This window comes from Onychomys torridus, chromosome 15 (assembly GCF_903995425.1).
Source record: "Onychomys torridus chromosome 15, mOncTor1.1, whole genome shotgun sequence".
Taxonomy (NCBI): Eukaryota; Metazoa; Chordata; class Mammalia; order Rodentia; family Cricetidae; genus Onychomys; species Onychomys torridus.
Genome location: NC_050457.1, coordinates 66444312 through 66457592, shown reverse-complemented (window position 1 = coordinate 66457592; position 13281 = coordinate 66444312). Strand labels below are relative to the sequence as shown.

The following is a 13281-nucleotide window of genomic DNA, read 5'->3' as shown; positions in this document are numbered from 1 at the left end:
GGATATCATATACACATATGCAACACACATGCACCACACATACACACCACAAAAATAGTACACAACACAGCCCTAATACACCAAGGCATAAGATACTTGTTTAGTCCTCTGTTACCTTTCTTCTTTTTCCTACTCTCAGATGAATTTAATGACGTTTCTAGGCTGCCATGTCAAGTATCAATACCTGCTTCTGCTCCCTCGACATCCTGATAGTAAAACATGAGATGACGGAGTCCTCCAGCAAGAAAAAGCTGATCAATTCTTTCAATCTGGAAGAAAGCAAGGTAACATTTTTGTTTTAAATTAGAAAACACATTTAAATCAGTACTGATGGCATAGCAAATCAATTAATTACCATCTTCTTATTCAAACAGTACAGTACCTGATGCATCTCCTAGAGATGGAGTATTTTCCTAACATTAAAAAAAAATAAATAAATAACAACCAGTGTTTCACCATAGTAAGCACTCAATTTAAAGAAGTAATTTCACTGATCATAGAAATATTTGCTACATATGTATATTTGACAAAGACTCATTCTTCCATTTTTGCTAACTCCTCAAAGCATTAAGCTGTTGAAGGTAGACATAAATAAAAATGAATGTTTAATGTTTAGTAAATTGCAAGTTAGAAAGAGAAAGCAAAACTTCAAAACATAGTTAGCATACTGGAGACAATTAATATTTAAATGCAATAATCTTCTAATGCTGCTTTGAGAACATAGATAGCTGCCAAGTATTATTTCAGAAGCCACCAGGCACTTGGTCCCATCCATGAGGGCCAGTACACATCTATCTGATACATGGCCTGATCCCAACAGAAGCACTTCTTGCAAAGAGTCCACACCATGGTTTAGATTCATATTCTAAAGAAGAGGAAGGGTAGACTGGGGGATGGCTCAGTGTGTAAAGCACTTGCCTCTGAAGCATATGGATCTGAGTTTGGATCCTCAGAACTCTCTCATAAGAAGCCCATTACAGTGACACACGATTCTAACCTCAGGGACAGCCATGTGGAAGGTGAAGACAAGGGGATACATGGAAGCTTGCAGGCCACATGGTAAATCCTAGGCCAACAAGAAAACTTGTCTCAGACAAAAGATGGAAGGCACCTAAGCCCCAAAATCTGACCTCCACATTTGCATTGTGCATGGATGCACCCTTATCACATGTGCACACACACACACACACACACACACACACACACACACACAAAATAAATAAGGCAGACAGATGACTAATAGATGGATAGGAAGGTAGATAGATGATAGCAACAGATAGATAGATAGATAGATAGATAGATAGATAGATAGATAGATAGATACTTACATACATACATACATACATACATACATACATACATACATACATACATACAAGAGAGAGAGAAAGAGACAGATGATAGATAGATTGTAGTTGGTTCTTAATTTTACTCTTTGGGGGCCTACCACCCAACTCCCAAATAAATACATGGAGACTTATTCTTACTTATAAATGCCTGGCCTTAGCTTGGCTTGTTTCTAGCCAACTTTTCTAACTTAAATTATCCCATTTCTCTTTAATGTTTTGCCTCTAGGCTTTTTATGTTTCTTTATTCTATATATCTTTCTTTCCTTCTTACTCCATGGCTGGCTGGGTGGCTGGGTGACTAACCCCTGACATCCTCCTCCCCTTCTTTTCTCATTCCTCATTCTCCTCTTCCTTTTCTCTTCTTATTTTCTCTGCCTAGCAGACCCAACTATTTCTCTCTCATGCCTAGCTATTGGCCATTCAGCTCTTTATTAGACCAATCAGGTGTTTTAGGCAGGCAAAGTAACTTTCTCACTCACAGGAAACTCTACTTTATCATTGATTTGACCTTCCCTATCAAGGTCAAATCATCAAACACACATCATCCCAAATTTTGGGGAAAAAATTGTATCAGAGAAATCAAAGTTAGGAACAGAAGAAACCAATTGCAGATGCCAAATCAAAGCCACAGTCAGAAAAGCATGGCACAGTCCAGTAGTCAAACCTAGAATAGGACCAATAAGTAAAGAAGTAAATACCTCTCTATTCTACTGCCTTCGTGCAAGACTCGGATCATCACAGAGGAATGGATGGAAAGATTATAAGAGCCAGGAGAGTGAATAACTACAAAGAAACCATATTTTCATGGAACAATGGGGCATATATACTTATGAACTCACAACAGCTATGATCGTATGCACAAGATCTGTGCAGGCTCAGGCCAGACAAAATCCCAGCATGGAATGGAGAGGTGATTAGAAAGTCTCACCTGTAGCTAAGACCTACTGTGACTGATGGCTGCTGAGAGAAGAAGAGTGAATTTTCTTTAAGTTCCCTGAGAGGCACCTTCAATAGATGGTTCCACACCCAGGCACACACTGGCAGCACTAAGTAAACTCAGTGGATTAAAAAAAAATCAAGAGATAATGGTGGGAGGACAGGGGAGGAACTCAAAGGGAGGATGGAATGGGGGTGGACTTAATTAAAACAAATTACATACATGTACAAAAAATTTTAAACAATAAAAATAAATACATCTTATAAATAAGTACATACATATATGTTTACCTACATATATACATAAATCAGCAGCTTGAAAAGAGCTCAGCCTCATTGGCTATAAAGAGACATGGGCATCGTCATCAAACAGTGGAACTCAATGATGACTGTTAGTGCCATTATTCAACCTGGAGAGCTGGGGAGTCCTGAGTCTATCCTGCCTACCCCAGCACAGGCCCCGCCCATTAGGCTGGCACCACTTCAATGGCACAGCATAGGTTCTTGCCACTGGATGGTGAGGACACAAAAGCTTACTACCTGATTACCCTCAAGAAGAGCATCTTCCACTTCGAGTTTGCTCAGGTCCAAACAGGAAGCCACAATTGCAAACAGATAGCCATGCCTCCCATCCAGACGAGCCCTCTTGGCCTCCTTCTCTTCCTTCAGCCGTTGCTAAAAGAAAGGAATGAAAATGTTGCAATGCAACTGCTGTTGTCAGATGGTTCATTTTATAACAATTTCACACAATTGTGGTTTTCGAGTCTTCGGGATCCGCGTAACAACCAGCTTAATGGTGCCGCTTTTTATGGACTCTCCTCTATTTTTAGAAATAAATTTATTTCTCTTATACAAATAAGGTGTGGCCATTGTTCTGAAGTTTCACAATACAGACAAACAAAGAGAAGCCATAAACCTCATCTGCCATTAATAAATTATTACTGTTAACATTTTTTTTCTGTCATTACAGGCTTATTTCCACACACATAAGAAAATTTAACAGATAATACAAAAAATGAAATCCCATTTTTGGAATCATTTTTCTTAGCCATGAAGTAATATTCTTATCTCTTTACTATTTATAGATTTATATCTAGTCTTGGATTTAATTTCTGACTACTACCACTCATGCTTTTGACTATTAGTTGGTAATTACAATAGTGAGGAACACTCAGTGTAACTAGGGTTTGCAGCTTAATGCTCACCCTTCCATACTCTTTGCTCATATAACATATGCAAATATGTGCACATGTCTATGTTTGTATCATGATTTAAAAATTCTTCATGCATTTCTCCCTTAATGCATCAGGGTTACTTAAGTTTAATACAGACTTTTTTTCAGAACTTGTATAATAGCTACAAAATTTTAATTATGGGTATACCATAATTCATTCAACTATTTCACCATTAGTACACACTCAGATTCCAGTCCATTCCTTAATAAGCACTGATTGACCTTTCATGTCAATCAGTAACTCATAGCAGAAGAAGGAAAACTGTCCCTTTTGATAAACAATTATTAAATTTCTATATGTGCCAGTACTGCAGCAGTAAACACTACCAGTAACCTCAAAAAAGCACATCGTCTTATTGTCAGGGTATGAGTAGAAAATTTAAATTCTATAAATGGCATAAAAGTTTGGTGAAAAATCAAATTTGCGGGTCCCAGAAGACAGGGATCTTCAGAGAAGGAATAAGAAAGGACTATCCAAGTCTAAATTAAAGAGGGAGAGGGTAGGGATAATAGCAAAGCTTTCAGGAGAAAACAGCCAGAGCCTTGGGTTGACATCACTCTCTAGGATGGAAAACATTTCTGCACCTGCAAAGTGAGAGGAATGAGAAATCACAGCACCTTCTGGAAACACAGACATCCAGGGTGGCCAACTAACAGACTAAGAACACAATGGGAGATGAGAAAGAAGTCACAAGGTAAAATATTGTATTGGACACATTGAAAAGTTCAAACATTATCTAGAATCCACAGGGAATCACTGATGAGCTTCGAATAAAGAGAGATAGATAGATGTTAGCCATCTCTCTGCAGTACCAAAGCTCCACCATCCTGTGAAGCGCAATTCTAATTAGTCTTTACAATAAAAAACCTGGAATCAAATATTGAGGGTGAAATCTGAAAGATCAGAGAAGCAGAGCAGCCACGGTAATTTCCTACCTCTATGAATCCTCAGACCTAAGTGGGGAGGCAAGCAATCCTGTCTCTATGAATCCTCAGACTGAATGGGCAGATCCTGTCTCCACCCACCTTATATTCCTATTTCTACCTCCCTAGTGCTGGGATCAAAGGCTTGAGCCTCCCATGTGCTGGGATCAAAGGCACGCACCCCCACCGCCTGCTCTGTTTCTCTTTTAGACCAGATCAAGCTCATGTAACCCAGGGTGGCCTTGAACTCTTGATCTTCCTGCTTCCTCCTCCCAAGTGCTGGGATTAAAGGTGTGAGCCACCAATGCCTAGTCTCTATGGTTAACTAGTGGCTAGCTCTGCCCTCTGATCTTCAAGCAAGTTTTATTTGTCAGAACACAAACAAAATATCACACAACAGTCCTGGCATCAGTGTGGAGAGTAGAATGTACTGATACAACCTAGAGACAGGCAAATGGATCTCCACAGTCCCAGCCTCTGCGATTGTATCAGGAGGAGGGAATTGTGCACCACCACTAGTAGGCTTTTGGACCGTCTAGGTTAAGGTGAATCAATACACAGGTAAAAGAGACAGATCAATCATTGGGAACGTGTGTGTATCATTCAAGGCAAACTCATCTCACAAAGAGAAATTGGAATAGACTCCCAATCCAACACAACAGGCATTATAGGCCAGACCATTCTTATGAAGTATCTCTCTATACCAGTCAGGAGCCATCTGGTTCTCTACTTCAAAGATGCCGGAAGTCCCCCACCACACCCCACCATCAAGACACAGGAATCAAAAATGTCTCCTGACACTGCCAAACATCTCCTGTGGGGAAAAACATCACATCCCACTGAGGATTACCATAGACACATAAATAGGCACACACACACATGGTCACAGACATGTGCAAAACGTAAGATTACTGACATAAAACCACAATAGATGTGTTATCTGTAGTGATTGTGAAAAACAGGAACTGTAAAATTAAATGTGAGACAAGTAAGATGGCTCAGTGGGAGAAACGTGTACTGTGCAAGGCTGGCGAGTTGGCTCACATGCCTACAATTCAAGAAAAGAGAACATCCATCTACTCGGGAAAGTTGTCCTCTGACCTCCACATACATGTTGTGGTATGGGCATACCCACATTCTCACACACACACACACACACACACACACACACACACACACACACACACAATGTATCATACACACACATCAAATACACTACATAAACACACACATACACTAATTTAAAAAAAAACTAACTGAATCAGCAGCACTTTCATCCAGCATCATGGCTATTCAATAAATGTTTACCAAGTGAATAATTAAAGTTAAGACGACAGTTGCAAATAGGATTTTCCAACAAAGGAGCTAGAGAGATGATTCCCAAGTTAAAAGCACTTGCTGCTGCTCTTGCTGAGGACCTGGGTTTGGTTGCCAGAACCCACATGACAGCTCACAACCATCTGTAACTCCAGGTCCAGGGAATCTTGATGTCCTCTTCTGGCCTCTGTGGGCAGCAGGCACGCATGTAGTACATTACATACTTGTAGACAAAAATACTCATAAAGTAAATACATCTGCCGGGAAAAAATAACAACTTTCCAACAAAGATTGTGAAGAGGAAGAGACAAGGAAGTGAAAACCTTTGCTCAGGGAGGGAATGAAGTGCAAAAAGAGGTGGTAGAGAATGTGCAGCAATGTGGACGCAGGAGACAATATCATCGATCAAGCACGGCTAGTGGCCAGCAGCACTGGTGCCATAGATGATTGCTCCCACTAACTAGAATGTCTGTAGGGACTATGTTGACAAGACAGTTGCAGCATCTCACAGCTGTTTCGCAAAAGTGATATGGTAAAATTTCCCGGGCCAGCCATTAGATAACTTCAGCTTTTGCCTCTGCATTTTAGCCAAGGTCATGTGCCACAGAGCTATGCAGCTGAGTCCAGTCACAGAACCAAGAGAGATGATTGTTGCTGCTTTGGGCTCTCAAGCTTTCATGTGGTTTATAATGCATCAATGGGTGATACAATGATACTACTGTTGGAAAATTTTCACTGGGAGACAAAAAGCAAATGAATGCATGCTTGAGAAATGGGTGGTTGGGGAAAAAGAAAAACAAGCTAAACACAGGCTATTCTTTCCAGAAACTTTGCCGTAATGGAAAAGAGACATTGTACTACTTAAGAAGAATTTAGAGTGAAGAAAGAACTTTTGAAGATACAAAAGATTGACAAGAAAGTAAAGATGAAAGTGCTGAGGATTTCAGGAAACTGAAAGGTAATGAGGAAGGTAAGAGGCATACACCTGCATCCTGGAGCTCTGTAGAGAACAAGGCAGGAAAATCGCCAGCACTGAACCCATCCTGCTCTACACAGACCTGAAGAGAGGAGGGCAGAGGAACAAAGGAACACAGGGTGGCAGGGAGGAGACAGGAGGGAGGCCTGCTGCTCACTGCCAACCCTGTGGAGTTGACACTCATCTCTCTTATCCTGCAGGACTGGCTGGGAACAGCTTGAGGGGAAGAGTACAGATTGTGGTTTAAAAAATAAATAAAATAAGCAGTCTAGCTATTTTCTTGCTGTTTCTCTAAAAAGGTCTTGACATAAAGTATACGTTCCATAAATGTCAAGTAGAAGACCATGGAAGTGTATTTTCCAAAGTCACTAAAACCAGGAAGATGCCAATTTTTTTTCAACTATTTTCTACCTTCCTGGCAGGGAGACACAGAACACTTTTCTCAAAGTGATCTCTCGGAGTTTGTAGTAAATGTTTTAACAGCTTGAGAGCTTGGGGGTCAACCAGCAACAAAACAAACAGCAGATGCACAGAAGCCAACTAAGAAATAAAAGGGACAGAGGCAGAGGATTCAAGATTCAGTAGAACTGAAGGCTTGCAAAGAAGGCAGGATCCTAAATAAGATTCCACCATGGCAACATACTACTCCATGACCTGATTTTACAAGATTCCAGAGGGGAAGAAAATATGGAGAAAAGAGAGATTGGTCCCTAAAACAGAACACTAATTATTCTATTTTTACCTAGCTACCACAGAAGGGAAAGCTTCCAAAGTGGTTTTGTATATACAAAGAAAGTGGTCAGCATGTTTTGAATGTTTTGAAAGTTTTCACAGGTTATTTTTACGTGTGTTCATTTCCTAAAGACAAGCAGGATGAAGCCAACGCTGGCATCATGGAGATGAAAGTTTACCAGTCTCGATTTTCACTCCCTTCCATTGGGTACATCCTGAGGCAAGGAGAGTTTTTTGTTCTTTTTTGTTTTTACCACCATGATATAGTCAATAATATTAGGCAAATACTTACTTAGCAATCCAATCAGTACACTGTCAGGCTATGCAGTTAATCTGCCCCTTTCTGGCTACTCAGGGACCACAGAAGCAAGGTGATCAGCTATCTAAACTTCATGCTTCCTGATGGACACATGGAGGGTGAAGTCAGAATGTGATTAAGAAATTAAAAAGTGCAAATGAAGTGGTGTGCCTCTATAGTCCCAGCACGTGGAAGATGGAAGAGAGAGGATCATGAGTTCGAGGCATCCTGAGCTTCATGTAAAGTTCAAGACCAGATGACTGCTGGGGTGTGGTTAATTGAGAATGGCCACCATAGGTCCATATGTTTGAATGTTTGATCACCACTTGGTGGAATTGTTTGGGAAGGGTTGGGAGGTGTGGCCTTGTTGGAGGAGGTATGCCACTACACAGATGCACTTTGAGTTTTCAAAAGTCTACATCAATCCCAGTCAGCTCTCTGCCTCATGCTTGTGGATGAAGTATGAGCTCTCAGCTGCTGCTCCAGCACCATGCCTGCCTGCCTGCTGCCATGCTCTGTGTTGTGACAGTCATGGACTCACCCTCTGAAACTGTGAGCCTCCAATAAACTCTTTTCTTCTGTAAGTTGGCTTAGTCACAGTGTCTTGTCACAGCTAAAACAACTATACAGAGAGACGCTGCCTCCAAAAACAAAAGGCAAGAAGTAACCATGTGTGATAACTAATATTTTGTCAATTTTATGAGATTGGTTATCATCCTGGAAACATACCTCTGAACATGTGAGGAATTTTCTACATTAGGTTAGCTGAGGTGGGAAGATCCTCCCTAACTGTAGGCGTCGATATCCCACAACTGGAATCCTCCACTGAATAAAACATAGAAAGACAGATAAGCCTCCACAGTCATTTCTCTCTGCTTCTGATGACAGATGCAAAGTGACCAGCTGTCTCATGTTTTTGCCACCACCCCATGCCTTTTCTGCCATAATGGATGGTACTCTGAAACTGTGGGCCAAAACAGACCCTTCCTTCCTTAAATGGCTTTCCTTGGACAGATATACTGTGTGATGAGGTTGTTTTGTTTTTTTTCTCTCTCCCTGCTGAGACTAAACCTCCACAGCCTCACACATGCTACTGCTTTGCCACTGAGCAAGTGAGAGGGTTTGTTTTGTTTTGGTGTTTTTTTAAATTATATTTGTGTTTTAATTTTACATATCAGCCATGGGATCCCCTGTCCTCCCCACTCCCACCTCCACCCCCACCTTCCCCCCAGCCCCTCCCCTCCATTCCCATCTCCTCCAGGGCCAAGACTCTCCTGGGGATTCATTTAAACCTGGTGGATTCAGTACAGGCAGGTCCAGTCCCCGCCTTCCAGGCTGAGCATGTGTCCCTGTGTAAGCCCAAGGTTCCAAACAGCCAGCTCATGCACTAAGGACAGGTCTGGGTCCCACTGCCTGGATGCCTCCCAAACAGTTCAAGCTATTCAGTTGTCTCACTTATCCAGAGGGCCTGATCCAGCTTGGGGCTCCACAGCCTTTGGTTCATGATTCATGTGTTTCCATTAGTTTGGCTATCTGTCCCTGTGCTTTTTCCAATCTTGGTCTCAACAATTCACGCTCTTGCAGTCCCTCCTCTTTCAGGAGCTCTAGGACTCCAATTGTCTTGGTGTTTTAAGCACTCCATTGCAGTTGTTTTACACTGAGTTATCAAGTACCAAACTAAGGGATGAGGAGGTAGACAGAAATGCATTTAACATCCCAGGAAATCTGGATGAAGTTAAGACATTTGTGCTGAGGTTTGTGCCAGATGCCTTGGGATTGGAGGGTGGCTAATGCACTTGCCTACACTAAATGAGTGATACTCCTCAGGCATGGCAACTCTCTGCACATAGAAAAGCTGGTGTCCGACAGGGTCATGGGTCCTAGTCCAACTCCTCCACCAATTGCAACTCCTCCAGTCTGTCATGTAAACTTTCTGGCCTGCAATTCCCTCAGCTCCAAGACTCTAGTACTGAATGATGTAAACAGTAAAGATCCAATCCTCCTCTCTCATGTAGACTATTTCTCAACGGCCTCAAATTGAATACAAACTATAGTCCTGAGGTTTTAAAAATACATATCCCAGTTAAGTTCCTGATGCCCATTTGGTTATTTTAAGTCCTAATTGTTTTGCCTTGAGCTGTTCAGAACAGTCCATGTCTGCATTTGCACACACAAACAGGGGATAAACTGCAGATGCTCAGTCTTCTATTACCTCTAGCAGGGGACAAAGGGGATGGAGGCAAAAGTCCTTATACAGTGGGGATCACCAAACCAACCAGCACATCGGTTAAAATTGCATGACCAAGGGTATTACTCCAAACAACAAAATTTAAGTGAAACGGAGCTATCATCAGTGATTGTTCAATTACATAAATGTTTATAAGCTTTCTCCCCCATGGCATGACCTTTTATCAGGTGTGCCTCTGACTCTGACCCACCACACTGACCCCACTAACACCCAGAAGAAGTGGAAGAGGGCTAGAATTATGGAGCTGAGAGAGCCCCTTTGTGAGTGAGCAGGGATGCTCCTTTCCAGAGTTCTCCTGGAGGACACATTATAGTTCACCCTGTTTGCAATGCTGCCTAGACTTCTGCCTCACATCGTTTGCTATGATGCCAAACAGACCCTTCAAAGCACACACAGATAACTCCACACCAGAAAATTGAGACTATGGACCACTTACAACTTTCCTCACATATAAGTGGCAGGCAGGAGGTCAAGTGGTAGAGTCAACAGGACAAGGTGAATCACAGAGTGTCCGAGGGAAACTAAGATTGTTGAATGCACTCTATGGACCGTTTCTTTAAATTAGCAGTTAAGGATTATTCTAGGGTGTTCTAGACGGATAGCCAAGGGACTGTGTGCAAATCACGTAGGGAGCTGTGGGCAAAGACTGACATATTCTGGGTTGTTTACTGCCACCTTGGTACTGTCTCCCAGCCTTCCTGTCATGTGTCCAGCTCTGTCATTCTGCTCCTGAGTCTCACACTAACTGGGAACTCCCCCATCTTCCACCCTTAAAAATTCCGGGAGCTGAGTTCTCTGTTAATACATACAAGGGACTCGGCTCCGTGCTGTCTTGACTCGCAGATGCTTCTCTTCCTTGCTGCTGCTCCCAGTGGAAAGATGCCCTCTTATCTACATTGTATGTTGTATACCATGACCAACCAATATTTTTACTTGAGGAGGTGAGTGTGTGAAAGAACTGATTCAATAAAAAGATATATGATAGATAGATTGATTGATTGATAGATAAACAGATAATAAGCAATAGACATCTGTTAAAAAGCTTTTCTATACGACGTGATTAGCCTGTTACTTGTCTAAATCTCACAATTCCAGTTTAATGAAATCCAGTTCTATATTTTTTTTAAGTGAACACATTCCTACTTGTTTAATATGCATGTTTTGGTCTTTTATGTCCATGTACAGGTATAACAATAGAATTGCTATGCAACTTAGGTAGCATTTACTGAAGCGTCAAGCCCCCACCTGAAATAACTGTAAACAATATGGAATCTATAAATTGCTTTCAAGTCCTTATCTTAAATAACCAAAGTAAATACCCTGGTGATTGATTTTGATTTAGCTGTCCATATCAATCTCAAGCCTGTGGATAGTTAATCACTTGATGAAGACATTGAGCTAACAGGGCCAAGGACATGGGGCTGGTCAGGCCACTTAGCTATGCTTTATTCCAGTCTCCCCAGCTTGATGAAGCAGGACAATCCATGACCTTCCACCCATGGGAATTTATGAGACGTGACTATCCAGATGAAATGAATAGATATTGACAGAATATATATTTCTTTTCTTTTTCTAGGTGTACCCAAATGACCCACCAGGCTTAGCTTATCTATAAGCCGCAGACAAACCTGATCCTTCTTATCTATCTCCTGAGCAGTGAGGTAAAACAAATCCCAGCTGAATGCTAGCCTTACTTCAAGGGCACCAACACTGTAGCCAAGGATGGTTTTGTTTTGTTTTTTGTGATATCAATACCCAGAATGGTGTCTGGCACATATTTCAGGAGCTCTCAAAATGATAAATGCTAAAGCATTGGTTCTCAACCTCTGGGTCATGACCCCTTTAGATATAAGATACCTTGCATATCAGATATTTACACTGTGATTCATAACAGTAGCAAAATTACAGTTATGAAGGAGCAAGGAAATAATTTTATGGTTGGGGGTCACCACAACACGACATCACAGCATTAGGAAGGTTGAGAACCACTGCTCTAAAGTGTGGTGCTTCTGTGAAGAGAAGTAGACATGAAGTCCCACCCTAACCAAGACCCTATTTGCCATTGATACCTGCTGGGAAAGGGAACATCAGTTTTCTCCAATAGAGTGTCACTGGATAAATGAACCCCACTGCAGGGTGGGCCCCATCAAAACCACAAGTCCTTCCTTCAAAGTAAGCCATAGAAACTAGAAAGGTCACTCACTCTCCCTTCTGCCTTCTTCCTTGGAAAACTGTGCTCAAGGGGTGCCCACCCAGATCCCATACCCAAGGGGAAGGAAAGATACACAGAGAAGCCGAAAAAGAGCCGAACAGACAAGTCTTGCTGAGTTTCCCCACTCATGAGCTCACACTGTTTTTGCCCAGTTGACCACATCTCCACCTGACTGTCAGAAAAAGAGAAAGTTTCCCTGGGTCCTTGATTCTTCACTTCTGAAGGCTTCTGCATCATGCAAAGCTTTGATTAAATAACTCTGCTTTTCTTTCCTCTTGTTAGTCTGTCTTTTGTTATAGTCTGTGACACTGACCTTTAACAGGAAAGGTGCCTCACCTTCCCTCCCTACGATATGTGATCAATGGATAAATTAACCGGGTGATTTACTTTACAAGTCACTTCCAAGTAAAGGATTGAACCAATTATCTCAGATCAATGTGGGTCTGGGATGGGAGGCCAGGATTCAGTCAGTAGACTCCAGGTTAACTGATGCTGACGAGACCCAAGTAAAAAGTATCCCCTGAAATGATGCTATGTGTGGATAACTAGCCTAACTGAACCAACTCCCCAGTTACGTGTATTGAATTACAGCCGCGAAGGGAAGTAGATCTCTTACTCTTTTCAGACTCTTTCTTTGCCTTTTCCTTTTGACCCAAGGGGCCCACTTCTCCCAGTCTGCAGAACGCTTCCCAACCCATCCTATCCTGCTCTTTAATTGGCTGGGATCACCAATTTTAAAAAACTGGCTTTCACATCTTCCTTTTGCTCTCTCCACTTTCCTTCTATTTCTTCAAGTAAGGGCTACAGCTACCAAGAAGGCAGGGCTACTCCTTCATGATGAAGAACCCTTCAGCAAAGTGGCCTCCCTCCCAAAGAGAAAGGACTTCCCTGAGGCTAATCCCGCTCACAGCAGGTGCCCGGTGAATCCCTCTTTGATTCAGCACAACTGCACTCCCCATCTCAGAAACAGCACTTAAACATTGAGGCTGTGTCCAAGAGTATGCTTTGGAATTTCAACCATTTCTTTTGAGTTTCAAGGGGCCCTTAATCTCCTC

The 13281-nt window shown here is 41.9% G+C and overlaps 1 protein-coding gene across 1 annotated transcript in view; it reads right to left on the bottom strand.

Moving 5' to 3' along the window:
- Positions 1–12460, bottom strand: part of Dnah5 (dynein axonemal heavy chain 5) — a 232159-nt gene extending 219699 nt beyond the window's left edge. The window contains 3 exon segments of the mRNA XM_036206930.1: positions 185–269; positions 2826–2960; positions 12218–12460. Coding sequence (XP_036062823.1) covers positions 185–269; positions 2826–2960; positions 12218–12460 — 463 coding nt within the window.
- Positions 12461–13281: the final 821 nt, after the last annotated feature.